This window comes from Parambassis ranga, chromosome 9 (assembly GCF_900634625.1).
Source record: "Parambassis ranga chromosome 9, fParRan2.1, whole genome shotgun sequence".
Lineage (NCBI taxonomy): Eukaryota > Metazoa > Chordata > Actinopteri > Ambassidae > Parambassis > Parambassis ranga.
In genome coordinates this window covers 23,248,888-23,264,899 of record NC_041030.1, presented here as the reverse complement: position 1 = coordinate 23,264,899, position 16,012 = coordinate 23,248,888, and the positions used below count along the sequence as shown (strand labels likewise).

The 16,012-nt window shown below is 46.5% G+C and overlaps 1 protein-coding gene and 1 pseudogene across 1 annotated transcript; one reads left to right on the top strand and one right to left on the bottom strand.

The window, feature by feature from the left end:
- Positions 1-1,029: 1,029 nt before the first annotated feature.
- LOC114440989 (protein eva-1-like) lies at positions 1,030-6,010 on the bottom strand. Its single transcript, XM_028413685.1, has 7 exons — positions 5,744-6,010; positions 2,702-2,911; positions 2,377-2,412; positions 2,224-2,274; positions 1,562-1,703; positions 1,267-1,418; positions 1,030-1,152 (listed from the first exon to the last, which is right to left on the bottom strand). The coding sequence occupies exons 2-7, from the start codon at positions 2,730-2,732 to the stop codon at positions 1,124-1,126; spliced, it is 441 nt and encodes a 146-aa protein (XP_028269486.1). The 5' UTR covers positions 2,733-2,911; positions 5,744-6,010; the 3' UTR covers positions 1,030-1,123.
- An 11-nt stretch (positions 6,011-6,021) lies between these two features.
- LOC114441224 (uncharacterized) overlaps positions 6,022-16,012 on the top strand; it is an 11,275-nt pseudogene continuing 1,284 nt past the window's right edge.

The following is a 16,012-nucleotide window of genomic DNA, read 5'->3' as shown; positions in this document are numbered from 1 at the left end:
TTTTGCACTGAAACTGGATGACGGCATTAATCTCATTGTACTTGTGTATAGTGACAATAAAGGCATTCTATTCTATTCTATTCTAAAGAAAGGTGCAGAGACAAACGGAGGAAGCACAGAGTCTATCAACACATCAGGGCAATGACAAATGCAGGAAACACACACGGGCAAGACGTGAGGTTGGGAACATTGCTCTTAAATTGATGTTAAATTCAACTTATCAAAGAAAAGTTGGAGGGAAGCTCTTTGTCTACTTTAAATGGCCCCGATCAGAAAGGCAGGACGTGACAACAGCAGAGAAGTAAGTTCAGTGGGCTGAAAGAACCTTGGATCAGTCAGATCCTCTTCACTAACGAAGAGACCAATCCAAAGTCCCCCTTTTAACAGTTAGACCTGATGAAGCTGCTTGGATGAGCAGCGAAACGTCTTCAAGAAAACTCTACAAGTCCAGACGCCTCACTGAAATCTGCTCTACGTATGATGACCTGGATGACTGAGAATCTTTATCAACATCCTCAGCGTATCACTCTCTGTATAACACACACAGTGACTGACTTAACTCACCGTGCCCTCTCCCCGCCGCACAGCTGCACGCTGAGGCTGAAAGTAACTTTTCCTCCTGTGTTTTGGTGGAAACTCTGATCCTTATGGTGACACTCACTCGTCATTCAGTTTACACTAGACAGAAACACGCTGTGTTCACTGCTGTTGTCCTTCCAGATGAATGATTGTTAGATAGGATGTAAGAGCTGGGCCAGCAGGGACTTGTTCACAGAAAGACAAAGATAGAATTCTGAAGTGAAACTTTCAGTTTGAGACTGAAGCTGTGAACGGTCAGTTCGGGGTAAACAGTTTCCGTGGAAGCAGGATGGGTGTTCAGAGTCATGTGATCGGTGTTTCAGACGGTTTAAGAACTGCTCTGACAAACACAAGTTAAAATGTTGTCAGGTCACATGATCCGTGGTTCTGTTAACATATATTATCCACAACAACAGAAGTGATGCTGCGTATGTAGAGATGACACATTCAGAGGGAAACGTTTTATTTCACATCAACGATGCATTTTAAACCAACTTCAGGAAGTTTACACTTAGGACAGAATGAAGTTAGTCAGAGGAGACCTTCAGGCTTCATCCGCGGCTTTGTCTTCACCTGCAGACACACACAGAGGAGCTGAGCTTCACCAGCAGGGGGCGCACAGAGCTCAGCAACACACTAGGCTTCAAACTGCAATGACTCAGTGTGTGTGTGTGTGTGTGTACATACAGTCAGGCTTGGGTGGAGGCGGGGGTGGAGGTGGTGCAGGTGGTTGGACGCAGGTGTAGGACACCTCCAGGTACCTGGTCTGCTCCTGACAGGGATATTCACCGAAGACGTGCTCCGTGACGGGGACCTTACAGGACCGCCTGTTCCCACAGCTGCAGACAGACAGCAGAGCAGGTTCAACCAGTGACTACAATACCCATCAGCCCCTGCTGCTGCTGAGCAGACACAGCAGAGAGGACAGAGGACGTGTGTGTCTTCATGTCCTCTGAGTGATGTACAGGTGGAGTTTCCTTACAGGTCCTCCACCACCATCTCCGCCCAGGGGAAGGAGCAGTAGTCGTCGGGTCCGTCGTCGGGGTGGCGCTTGCCCTCCCCGCACCTCGTCCCCACGCCGACCTTGTACAGGATGTGTTCCAGGTTTATCTTACTGCCGACGTCTGCAGGAGGAGACACAGAGTTACAAGGTGTCCACCGGGACGTCCCACAGGGAGGACATGCAGCCCCTGAGAGACCTGAGAGCCTGAGGACCACTGAGAGTCCAGGCAGCTGGACACATCAGCAGGTAGTCCTCGGCAAAAAAAAAAAATAAAATAAAATAAAATAAAATAAAATAAAATAAAATAAAATAAAATAAAATAAAATAAAGTTATTAATGGATAACAACAGGCTGGATGCTGAGACAAAAGACAGTTTCTCAGCCTCAGTTTATGGTTGGACACACACACACACAGACACAGACAGACACACACACAGACACACACAGACACACACAGACAGACACGGAAAGACAGACACACAGACACACACGGAAAGACAGACACACACAGACACACACAGACAGACACGGAAAGACACAGACACACACAGACACACACAGACACACACACAGACAGACACACACAGACACACACGGAAAGACAGACACACACACAGACAGACTCAGACACACAGTCTTACCACAGGACATCTCAGCAGTGTCATTGTGACAGGCGTAGATGATGTCTCCCTCTGTCAAAGACACACAGACAGAGAGTTTATCTTCATCATCATCCTCATCACATGGTCTCAGCTCTGCTCTGTCTGCACTGATCAGTCAGAGGAAACACTCACCAGCAGCCGGAGTGAAGCAGCAGGCAGCAGCCAGCACTGCAAACACAAGAACAACAGACCTGAACACACCGCAGGGACGCACAAGTAACACCGCAACACACGTCAGCAACATTCAGAAGAAGCCCGACCTGTCTCCATCAGACAGACAGAGGACAGACTGCAGACGGACTGAGGACAGACTGAAGACAGACTAAAAACACACTGCAGACAGACAGAGGACAGACAGACTAAAGACAGACAGAGGACAGACAGACTAAAGACAGACAGAGGACAGACAGACTGCAGGCCACAACAATCCTCAATAACCTCGGACTCAGACACTCACAGCCGAAGGCGACCAGCCTCAGTGGGTCCATGTTGTCTCAGCTTTGTCTCCCGTCCTCCACCAGCACGCCGTCCGACAGTGAAGGCGGCGTCTGCAGCTCCACGTATTTATGCGTCCGTCCTGACGGCAGACATGCAGACGCCTGTCCCGCCGCTGCAGACATGCAGGGCCTCCAGACCCAGATGTGATGAAGGTGTAAAAGCTGCAGAGCTGCAGGAGAGGCGTCCATAAATCCACAGGTTACAGCAGCGTTAACACTTTAAAGCCCAGCTGCTGCTCATTCCTCATGTTTCTCATTAAGAAGCTTCAAAACAACATCTGGACATTTGAAACCAGGACCTGAGGCTGCAGGCTGCTCCCCCTGCTGCACAAACACAACCGACACAAACAACACAAAGACATGCAACACAAACAACACACACACCACAAAGACATACCACACAAACACAATCAACACAACCGACACAAACAACACAACCAGCACAGACAAACACAGACAAACACAACCGACACAGACATACCACACAAACACAAACAACACAACCATCACAAAGACAACACAAACAAAAATAACACAACCAACACAGACAAACACACACAACACAACTGACACAAAGACATACAACATAAACAACACAACTGAAACAAACACAAACAACACAAACACAAAAAGAAACAACACAAACAACACATACACCACAAAGAATAACACAGAGAGAAACACGACAAACATAACACAAACAGGGACAGGTGTGCAGTGTAAGACTCAGTACTCTTCTCACAGACAGGCTGAGCTTGGTGGACATCAGAGACAGAGACATGGAGACATGGAGACAAACGTTCTGATCAGCTGCATGAACATTTTTGATCAATGATCAGTTTATCGACAGACGTCCCTTCAGTGACGGCATGCTGCTGAGTCCACAGAGCAGTCAGTCTGGTTCCGACCCAGAGAAGACCACCGAAGTGATCCAGTGATCCTGAACCCTGAGGGTCCGGCGTCAGAGGACAGCTGAAACAGACCTGAGTCTGTGTGGTGTGTGTGTCTGCCGTTACCTGCTGGGACACCAGGAAATGTCCCAACATGCATCAGCAGCCCTGTGAAGAGGTCCAGGTGGCCCCTGAGGCCCATAAATACCACAGAGGTCCACAGCCGCAGGAGGACACCATCATTATGAGGTTAGTGTTCACAGGAAGCTCACACGGTTTATGGTTAACACTGATGTTAGCATGTTAGCATGTTATTGATTTGATTAGGGGACATGTCCCCGCCAACGTCCAGCAATTACCCCACCAATAATTTGATCCCCTCCAAAAACCCTACAGATTCTCTCAGGGTGCAGGGAGGGTTAAATTCCGTTCTTTTGCAGTGTCCTACCAACAGATGCCCCCTGCCCCAGAGCCCTTGATTCTGATTCTGATTGGGTTACAGGGCTCTGGTCCAAACACATGTGGCCGTGAGCCTTTCCTGCTGTCACGTGTGTGGCAGCCATGAAGAAGGTCTAAAGGGTTACTTTAGAAATAAACCTCTGAGTCACTCAAAGTCCAGTTCACTAATGAAATTACGTCATATTACGTTTTTTTCTGATTGCTTAAACACTAACAATGATTCTTATAGCACAATTTCTAAAACTATTAATAGTTATAATCACTCACTGAGTTTGTAAAACTAAAAGCAGAAACACTGCTTTACACTCAGTTTGCACTTTTGTAACACACAATTTACAATTGTATAAATATAATCCACTGCACAGCATCTTTGTGCTGAACTGTAAACACAGCTCACTGCTTTACACACAACTTCTGATCAACACACTCCTAGTAAAACTACACACATGTATGGCTGGTATTTACACTATTTTGCCAACTATCTGGCTACACTGTCACATGTGAGAACTGTTTTACATCATTAGTTCACTTTGCAATCAGCATGAGCTGTGAATAAGCCACAGGTAAGCTTCAGTGTGGAGAACAATGGAGGGAGAAGGAGACTGAGAAGAGTGAGAATTAGAGGAGGAAGAGGACATGAGGAAGAGGAGGAAGAGGACGAAGACTAGGAGGTGAATTTAGAGGAAGAGGAGGAGGAGGTGAAGAGGAAGGAGGAAGGGTAAGAAGAAATAGAATTACTGATGTCATCGGAGCTACAATAGTGGATCATGTGATCAACCATGGAATGACCCTGAGGGAAGCTGGACAACGGGTTCAGCCTGAGCCGCTACAGTGTAGCAAGCATCATAAGGACATATTGATGAGAATGGGTCAGTACAGTTCCCTCACACTAAGTTTTGTAGGTGTACCATACTCTAATGAGAAAAACATCAATACTCTACATGTAAAACTGAAACTGTTACTCCACAGAATCATAGACATCCAGCATCTGGAAGGAGGCATGCGAGGATATGGACCAGGCATCATGTCAGGCCTGGATACGGCACTCCAGGAGACATGTTCCCCGGTGCCTTGGACTAGAAGACATTACATGTGATGTTGATGAAATTCTGTGGCCGGACCCAGAGAGACAATGAGACTGATTTTCTCTCTCTCTCTCTCTCTTTCAGTGAAATTGTGTTTGTTGTGATTGTTTTGATGTGAGTGAATAAACATTCATACTTGAAATTTGAATCCCTGTGTTTATAGAACTATTTATGACAAAGGTTTGACCTCACATGGACAGACCTTGTGCACAGAGAAAGCAAAAGCCAGATGTGTTTTCAGTTAATACCATCAGTGTGTAGTTGGCACATTGTGTGCTTAGTAATATGATGGTTTGTGTTAACTGTGTGGTACAAAAATACCATTTTTACAAAGGTTTGAAGAGTTAAGCAAGATGTATTAGCTTTTGCAAGAGATCTACAATGTTTTGCTGATTTGGTGTAAGGTTTTTTTATTTGTGTGTAGAGTTTTGCACAAATAGCCAATAGTTACAGAAATGTGCTTAAAATCAGAAAAAACTGTAACTGTCTGCTGCCAACTGACTAATGTGTGTGTGTGTGTGTGTGTGTGTGTGTGTGTGTGTGTGTGTGTGTGTGTCTGTGTACACACCTCCGCCTCCTCACAGCGCTGTACGCGGAAGTCCTGCGCGCTCAAAGGTCTTCGGAGCAGCTCGACCTAAACTCAGCGTCGGTACCGGCCGGTCCAGGATCAGTCCGTGAGTCCCGATGGTCTGTTTAACCATTTAGTGACCGCTGATCAATAATGCGTTCCATGTTTTCACACTTTCACTTTCAGCTTCGACACGCAGCGAAGCAGCTGAGCTGATCAATCCCTGAGCTGATCAATCCCTGAGCTGATCAATCCCTGAGCCGCTTTAAAGGCAGACAGCTGAAGGCTGACGGGGATCGATCCGGATCGATAGTCGGACAGTGGGACAGGGTCGCGGACCTCAGGGCGGTCCTCTCTGCGCCTGCGTGACAGAGCAGACCATCAATACAGGTTCAATACAGGTGATCTGAAGCCAGCTGACAGTTATCGATCACTGCTGAAGGCCTGTTATTAATCTGTTATTACAGGCGTATTATTATGAAATAACAGCTTATCAACAGTAATAACTTCCGCCATGTTGGATTTGATCAGTTTGTCATGTGACTGTCTGAAAATCATATTTCACGTTTTAATAACGTACTCTTTACACACGCGCGCACACGCGCACACACTTTTATTACAGCACTTTATCTTTATGTTGTGTTTTTATTCAGGTTCCTGGTCTGTGACCTGCTGACGTCATGGCGGTTGTGCTGCCTGGTGAGTCCATGAAAACAATGGATCAGTAGCAGCTGTGTGTGTGTGTGTGTGTGTGTGTGTGTGTGTGTGTGTGTGTTGTTGGCGCCCTCTGGTGGTGGTGTGTAGTTCTTGTGACGCCTGATGGGGTTAAAGCTGGATCCATACTCCACGAGAACAGAGAACAGAGACGTGTGTGTGCAGAACTCCTCACACGGCCTCCTACGCAGCACACGTCACACACAAAGGGTCGACAATGCAGCCTAACGAGCTGATAATGTTCAGGGAAGAGGGCGCACAGCTGACAACAGATAGAAGATCAGTGCAGCTGACTGCAGCAGACCTCTGGTCTGTGTGAGTTTAACTCTGTGAACGTGTGGATGACTGTCTGCAATAATAGAGAAGCCTTGAGAGAAAAAGTTCTGCCCGGGCCCTGTGTCCGAGATAAAAAAAATGACGTCATTCTGTGGGCGTAATGCCTGCAGGGGGAGTTCTCTGTTCTCTGCAGTATGGATCCAGCTTCAACGTGACATCACACCTTCAGACTCTGCTGTATGTTCAGACTCATGAGCTCAGGTGAAGTCTGACCGTCAGCATCTGTCGTGTTTTACAGGACATCAGGAGCGCAGCAGCAGCTTCGAGTTGATCCCTCCTAACAGTGAGTTGGATGTAAACTAACACATGTTGTTCTTCTCATCAGAAACTTTAACGTTGAAGTCCTGATTCCAAAGAGCTGGGCGGTGTGAAGTGAGCTGCACCTGCTCCACTGTTACAAAGGCTGTGATCAAGCACATGCATTTAAAGAATCCCTTTGCTTTGTTGTTGTCTTTGTGTGTCAGTGTCTGAGCTGAGGCTGGTTCTGCTGGGGAACAGCTGGTCTCAGAGGAGGGATGTGGGGAACTTCATACTGGGAGAAGCTGTGTTCAGCAGCGAGCAGCCGGAGGACTGTGTGAGAGTCCGAGGACAGTGCCGGAGGAAGGACGTGGTTCTCATCAACACTCCAGATCTGCTGCATCCAAACCTGTCTGCACACAGACTGACAGAGTTCATGGAGAACTGTGTGAGACTCTCTGCTCCTGGACCTCATGTGTTCCTGCTGGTCCTACAGCCTGAAGACTTCACTGAGGATCAAAGACTGAGGCTCCAAACGGTCCTTGAAGAGTTCAGTGATCAATCATTCAGTCACTCTCTCATACTGATATCGACCCCTTCAAAGGGGAACTCCACAGAGGCCGACGCCTCCACGCCACTCCAGCACATGATCAAAACCTGCAGGTACAGATATGTGTCCCAGAAGAACCTTGAAGTCCAGGAACTGTTCACACGCTGGGGACAGATTGTGAGGGAGAACAATGGACGGCATGTGAGCTGTGACAGGATAAAGGCTGCAGGCGGGTCTCCTCACCTCCTGAAACTACAGACAGAGGACTTCAGTCCAGCTGCTGGTGAGTGGACACACACTTACAGAGACAGACTGAGACAGACTGAGACACTTAGCATCGTTTGACTGCACTGTGGACACCTGTGGACATCCTGTCTGTGACAGTCTGTCTGTGTGCAGGAAAACAAATATATTTATGTGTTCATGAGGCAGCTGTTACATCAGAGACCACAGTTTAAGGGGTCCAACATGTGGACCAGAGCTCAGCACTGATACAGACCTGCCCTGGTGGGCTTGATAAGTTCATGACCTTCCTCTGCCTGAGGTCACAGAGGCAGAATGAATGGAGGGAGCTCGTCCTTTGAGGTAGTGGCTGCAGGAAGGCGTCAGTTACTGTAACACTGAACTGTGTCATGTCTTTCTTCAGCTGGTGGACTCGGCATTGTGCTGTTTGGGAAACGTGAGGAAGAAAAGAGGAACCTGGGAAACTTCATCATGAAGAAGAACTCCTTTCAAAGATTGTCTCTAACAACACGCTGTGAGGTCGCTCAGGGACGGTGGAACCAGAAACCTGTGACAGTGGTGAAAACTGCAGATGTCTTCAGTCTGTCTGTGAGAACACTGAGAGAGGACATGAAGAGCTGTGTGAGTCTCTGTCCTCCTGGACCAAATGTCCTGCTGCTGGTAGTGAAACCTTCAGAGTTCTGTGAAGAGGACAGAAAAACCCTGAAGTTCATCCTGAGTCTGTTTGGTCCACATGTCTTCAACCACTGCATGGTCATCCTGACACACCACCATCAGTGGAGGGAAACAAGTGTCCCTGTAAACAAGCTCCTCGAAGACTGTGAGGGAAGACACTACAACCTGTTTAAAGGTGACCACACACCGCTGATGGAGAAGATGGAGACCATTGTGTCTGAGAACAAAGGGAGCTTCCTCACCTTCACTGAAGAGAACCTGAAACCAAAGTCTGAGGAGCAGGAACCTGCTCTGAACCTGGTTCTGTGTGGGAGCAGAGCAGCAGAGAAGACCTCAGCAGTCAAACATATTCTGGGACGAGGATGGTTTGGTCCTCCAGCCAGCTCCTCAGAGACTGTTGGACATCAGACAGAGGTGTGTGGACGTCGGGTGTCCCTGTTGCAGCTGCCTGCCTTGCATGGAAAAGCTCAGGAGGCAGTGATGGAGGAATCCTTCAGGTGTGTCTCCCTCTGTGATCCTGAGGGTGTCCATGCCTTCATCCTGGTCCTACCTGTGGCTCCCCTCACCGATGAAGACAAGGCAGAGTTACAGATCATCCAGAAGACATTCAGCTCTCGAGTCAATGACTTCACCATCATTCTGTTCACTGTGGACACAGATCCTACACATCCAGCTGTGGATGACTTTGTAAAGACAGACAAGGACATCCAGGAGCTCTGTCAGAGCTGTGGAGGAAGATCTGTGCTTCTCAACATCAAGGACAGGCAGCAGGTTGGCCAGATGTTCAAGGCTCTGGATCAAATGAGACCCAAACACTGCAGCTTTACAACAGAAATGTTCACACATGCCCAGATAAATAAGATCCTTCAACAAGAGGCAAACATCCACACGCTGCAGACTGAGCTCAACGACCTGAAAACAAAAAAGACGATCACCGACGATTTAAAGCTCAACCAAGTTGCACATCAGTCACTAAACATTGTCAGAAAGCACAGAGTGAGGTGGACGGTCGTCCTGTTGTTGTGGTCGACACTCCTGGTCTGTTTAACACCAGTTTGTCCCATGAAGAGGTTAATGAGGAGATGGTGAAATGTATCAGTCTGCTGGCTCCAGGACCACATGTCTTCCTGCTGGTGGTACAGTTCGGAAGATTCACAGCAGAGGAGAAGGAGACAATAAAACTCATCAAAGAGGTGTTTGGAAAGAATTCAGAGAAGTTCACCATCATTCTGTTCACAAGAGGAGATTTTCTGGAGGAAGAGATGTCCATTGAAGATTATATTAAATGTGATGCTTCCTTTCAGAAGCTCATCAGTGACTGTGGAGGAAGATACCATGTGTTCAATAACTATGATGCAAACAACCAGACACAGGTCAGAGAGCTGATAACAAAGATCGACACCATGCTGAAGGAAAATGGAGGCAGCTGCTTCACCAATGAGATGCTGCAACACAGCAAGAAAGGAAAAAGGCTATATGACTCTCTGTTCTCTCACTGAAGAGCTGCACCGTGTTCAGAATGGATGTGACGCCTGTGATAAATGTCCACTGACTGTATACATGTTCTGCTCCAACCTCATCATGTCACAGCAGAAACCTGCTTGTGACTGTAAATGATGCAGTAATATCTGACCCACTGCAGAGTGTAACAGGTGACTCCATCACCTGTCTACATGTGACACAAGCCTTCAAAGATGAACACATCACCTCCTCACACAGACTTCCAACTATCAATAAAGTTCTATTTGATCCTACATGTACAGTAAAACTAATCAAAATAAAACAAATGAGCCAAGATCTGTTTGTTTGGCTGTTTGCAAAGAAAGCAAATGTATGTGTGTAACGGACCGTTTGTTCTACTAAAGCTATTTTATCTGCACTTCCTGTAGCTTGGCTTCTTTTAGTGGCTTCTTACTTTGTCAGAACAGCCTCCACCTCATTAACGACACACACATGAACACTGCCACACTCCTCTGCTACCGTTTATATCAACACACATAGTGACAGGTGCAGAGTGCCTCCTGGAGGTGACGGCGTGTAATTGCAACTGTTCCTCACAGTTTGACGTCATGATAATGTTCCGTGAAGTTCTTCTTTCACTTTCATTCCTGGAGGTCTGATGGCGCAGCAGTAATCCAGCTCGGTGAGTAACACACTAACCTCTGATGGGTCGGTCTGTCTTTTCTTTTCTTTTACAAACTCTTGTCGTTCATGTGACACTCGACAGGTTTTACTTACTGGGGACATTTTTAAGTCCAAAGCAGAACAGGAAGCGTTAAAAAGAGACACAACAGACTGAAGCGCAGACGATCTGCCTCAGGAATGTAAAGCTAAAGTTAGAGTCCATATATGAACCATAATGACTTCAGGTTCTGAAGGAATTTTCGACCACACCTTGTTTATTCAGATCACTGCTCAGAGCGCATGCACAGATCACGGCAGCACAGACTTTGTTCTTCAGCCTGTAACACACCAGGCCAGTCTTTACATACCTCATGTTTATGATTTGATCTTCATCAGCTGATATATATTCGTTGTATTGTTCTGTCTCCGTTGCAGCTGGACAGTCTGGGTGACAGCGTGACGTCATGGAGCCTGAAGCATCCGGTGAGTTCAGAAGAAACAGGACAGCATGGATCTGTAGAATGAAACACATTAGACACAGCCAGCTGTGTTACAGTGAACATTATGACGGCCATCGGCCATTTCTGAAGACTCCACATGATTTGAATGAAGAGCGTTGTCAGCTGCATAATGCTAATATCTCAGAGCACATCTATTTAAATTACAAATGGATTCTGATGAATGTATCAAGCTACAGTGTATGTGATTATTTTACAGAAATGAGAACTGATTAACCCTTTGAATCTCTTTACAGTCTCAGAGATGGAGCCTCTGAAGCGCAGCCGCAGCTTTCCACATCTGCCACCTGACAGTGAGTTTAAGCAGAGTCTGACCGGCTCTGCTGCTGTGTCATGAAGCAGCTGGAGTTAGTGTCAGGAACCCAAGCTCATGTATTTTCCAGCATAGTCCCCTCATTTTGTAACACTCGACCCTCATTTTACAGTCAACGCTACCACAAAAAGAAACTAGGGACGTTACCAATTTCAATTGTTTAATAAAAGAAAAGACCAACTTGCATAACTTAACTGTGAACCACGGCGTCCTGTTAAAGGGTTGCCCCGCAAATCAATACACTCCCAAAAGGAAACAAAGGTTTTTTTCAATCGAAGTATTTCTCACCCAACCCAAAATTCCACCCCTTTCCCACAAAACTTTCACCACAACAGGCAGTCCAAAAGGAGGCCAAAGGCACATCCTACTAAAAGAGAAGAAAGAAAAATAAAAGGTCAGTTTTCTTATCCTGTGGGAGGCAATGTCCGTATGAAAGGTCCCATAAATCCCGTCTTTAAAAGATAAAAAAATAAAGTCCAAACTACAAGTTGTAGCAAAAAAACCGATTAGAGGCTTCTCCCTCACTCACCCTGGACACCAGGGGTTTCCATCCGGGCTTTGTGGCGAGGTGATTCGCTTCCCAGTCCTTATTCTTACTTCAGGCTTGGCGTTTAGCCCCTTCTCAGACATTCAGAGTCCCTTCTTGTGTATTCGCTGGGGCCCCCTTTTCACAGAAACCTCTCTGTGGGCCCTGAAGAACCACAGACTCATTTCCTTTCCTGTTCTGGGTACTATCTCTCCCCTCTCTTCAAACATTTCTTACTCGCCCTTTTTCAAAGCTAAGCCACACCCAGCTAACCGGCATGACATAGGAAACACTTCTCCCCAAACAGGAAGGGAACATACATGTACACATGCACATGTATTTTTCTCATTTTTGTGGTGGTGCCACAATTTAGTCCAGCAGCCAGACTCTTGTTGGTTTCTCAGTGTAGCCTGCCTGCCCCCCCCAAGGGGGGTCATTTAAATATCTAAAAAGTATAACAACTGCTAAAGGACATACATAAAAATAAAATATGAAGGCAAAACATCTGTCTGCAATTTTGACAGTGATCCCTAAACAACCAACAGTGCCCATACAAAAACAAAGGGAAAATAAAATATCGAATGTAATATGTCTCAGTTAAAACAGTTTTCTTTTCAGTGTCTGAGCTGAGGGTGGTTCTGCTGGGAAGCAGCTGTTCTGAGAGGAACTCAGTGGGGAACTTCTTACTGGGACAAACTGTGTTCAGACAACAAATCAGCTCCTGTGTGAGAGTCAGTGGATCATTGGAGGGCAAGAAAATCACTGTCATCAACACCACAGATGTTCCATCTATGGACAGACTGACAGAGTTCATAGATCAGTGTGTGGAACAATCTGATCCTGGACCACATGTGTTCCTGCTGGTCCTACAGCCTGAGGACTTCACTGAGGATCAAAGACTAAGGCTCCAAAAAGTCCTTGAAAGCTTCAGTGATCAAGCATTCAATCACTCTCTGATACTGATATCAGAGCCCACAGAGGAGAGCTCAGCTCTGATGGAAGAGTTCCTGAAGAGTCCTGCATTAAAAGACCTGATCAGAAATTGTAGATACAGATATCTGAGGAGGAGGGGCACTGAACATGAAGAGCTGCTGACACGTTTGGGTCAAATAGCGAAGGAGAACAATGGAAAACATCTGAGCTGTGAAATATTCCAAGATGCAGCCGAGACCTTCACAGCTCCTTTCCCAACCCTCGTGGAGGCTGTTCAAGCTGCTGGTAAGTGCTGCATGGCACAGAGATTAAACTTCGCTCATGTCTTATATTAACCATCATGTTTTCACAGGCATCAGTGCATATAAAGGACCCAACACACCGGAGTCGTCCTCATGTCGCAGTGAGTCAGGTAATCACAGAACTAATCATGTGTCTGCAGATCAATGTTTAGATGCTACAGATCCATATTGACAGCTCTGTAGGGGTCTGAAAGAAGACCCTCCACCCTGACAGTCTGTATGCACTTGGAGCAGTAGCTTTTTCAGCAAAGTTCTGATCATACAGTTTATGATCTCTGAAATTATTTTACTTGATGATTGATTATTGATATTGGGTCAGTTCATCCTTCTCTCTGCTGTGTTACAGTGTCTGCACTCAGGATCGTGCTGTTCGGGAAAAGTGAGGACAAAAAGACTAAACTTGGTAACTTCATCGTTGGACACGACAGTTTTCAGAGTCACAAAGAGTCATCACGGTGTTTGTCCTCTGGTGTAGAGTGGAGAGGAAAACCTGCAACAGTGGTGAAAACTGCAGACATGTTCAGACTGTCTGAGGAGACCATGAGAAAAGAAGTGAAGACCTGTGTGAGTCTCTGTCCTCCTGGACCAAATGTCCTGCTGCTGTTAGTGAAACCTTCAGAGTTCAGTGAAGAGGACAGAAAAACCCTGAAGTCCATCCTGAGTCTGTTTGGTCCACATGTCTTCAACCACTGCATGGTCATCCTGACACATGAGGAGGGAGAGAACGAGGCTCTGAGACAACTCATCCAAGACTGCAGACAAAGACAGCTCAGAATCAATGTGGATAAAAAGAGTCAATCAAAGCATGAAGAGTTAATGCAGAGAATGGAGGACATAGTGACAGACAACAGAGGAGGAAGTCTGACATTAACTGAAGAGGACAATGTTGTAATACCCTTTAACAGTTCTAAACCTGCTCTGAACCTGGTTCTGTGTGGGAGCAGAGCAGCAGAGAAGACCTCAGCAGCAGAGGCCATTTTAGGTCAGACAGAGCTTCATTCAGTCTGCAGCTCCTCAGAGACTGTTGGACATCAGGCAGAGGTGTGTGGACGTCGGGTGTCCCTGCTGCAGCTGCCTGCCTTGGATGGAAAAGCTCAGGAGGCAGTGATGGAGGAATCCTTCAGGTGTGTCTCCCTCTGTGATCCTGAGGGCGTCCATGCCTTCATCCTGGTCCTACCTGTGGCTCCCCTCACTGATGAAGACAAGGCAGAGTTACAGATCATCCAGAAGACATTCAGCTCTCGAGTCAATGACTTCACCATCATCCTGTTCACTGTGGACTCAGATCCTACACATCCAGCTGTGGATAACTTTGTAAAGGGAAACAAGGACATCCAGGAGCTCTGTCAGAGCTGTGGAGGAAGATCTGTGCTTCTCAACATCAAGGACAGGCAGCAGGTCTCTGACATGTTGGACACTGTGGACAGGAGGACAGCTGAAGGATCCAAAGGCTTCACTAAAGACATGTTCACCAAGGCTCAAATGGAGAAGGTCATGAGACTAAATGCTGAACTGCAGGAAGTGAAACGAAAAGACAAAAGAAGTGATGGTGAGCATCAGAGCAGAGATCCTCTCAGGATGGTTCTGATTGGCCGAACTGGCAGTGGGAAGAGCGCCACTGGAAACACCATTTTGAACAAGACACATTTCAAATCTAAACCCAGCTCCAAGTCTGTGACAAGGTTTTGTGAGAAAGCAACAGCAGAGCCTGAAGGTCGGCCCATTGTTGTGGTCGACACCCCCGGCTTGTTTGACACGACTCTGACCAATGAGGAAGTGGAACAGGAGCTGGTGAAGTGCATCAGCCTGCTGGCTCCTGGACCTCATGTGTTCTTATTGGTGCTGCAGATCGGACGCTTCACACAGGAGGAAAGAGACACTGTGACTCTGATCAAGAAATACTTTGGAAAGAACTCAGGAGATTACATCATCATCATCTTCACCAGAGGAGATGATCTGAAAAATGAATCAATAGAAAATTACATAAATGATTCTGAAGAATTTGTCCAGAAACTGATACGTGACTGTGGAGGAAGATACCAGGTGTTCGATAACAACAATCAGACGGACCGAACACAAGTCAGAGAGCTGATGGCAAAGTCAGAAGACATGGTAAAGGAAAATGGAGGCCACTGCTACACCACGGAGATGTTTAAAGAGGCCGAAGCAGCCATACAGAAAGAAGTGCAGAGAATCCTGCAGGAGAAGGAGGAAGAGATGAAGAGGAAGGAGGAAGAACTGCAAAGAAAACACGAGCAAGAGATGGAAGCACTGAAAAGAAGAATAAATGAAGAGAGAGCAAAAAGTGAGCAGGAGAGAAAACAGAAAGAAAACCTGCTCGCACAAATGGAGGAAAACATAGAAAAGCAGCGTGAGCAGAGGACGGAGGAGCAGCGACTCAGACAGGAAGAAGACAAGAAGAAGCAGAGGCAAGAAGAAAGCCAGCAGCAGGAGTGGGAACAAAAACTTAAAGCTCTGGAGAAAAAGATAAAGGCAGAATCAGAGGAAAAGGAAACAATCGACAGAGAGCTAGAACAAAGCAGAGAGCAGATGAAGGAGCAACAAGAAAAATGGGAGAAAGAAAGAAGAGACTGGTGGAAGAGACGACATCAAGAAGATGATGAGAGACGTCAGGAGGAACAAAAGAAACTAAAGAAGCTCCAAGAAGAATATGAGCAGGAAAGAAAGACATATGAAAACAAGAGGAAAGATGAAGATCGAGTGCGACGAGAACAAGAAGAGAAAGAGAGGAAGGATTTGGAGCAGGACTACAAGAAGAAAATGGACGACATGAGGAA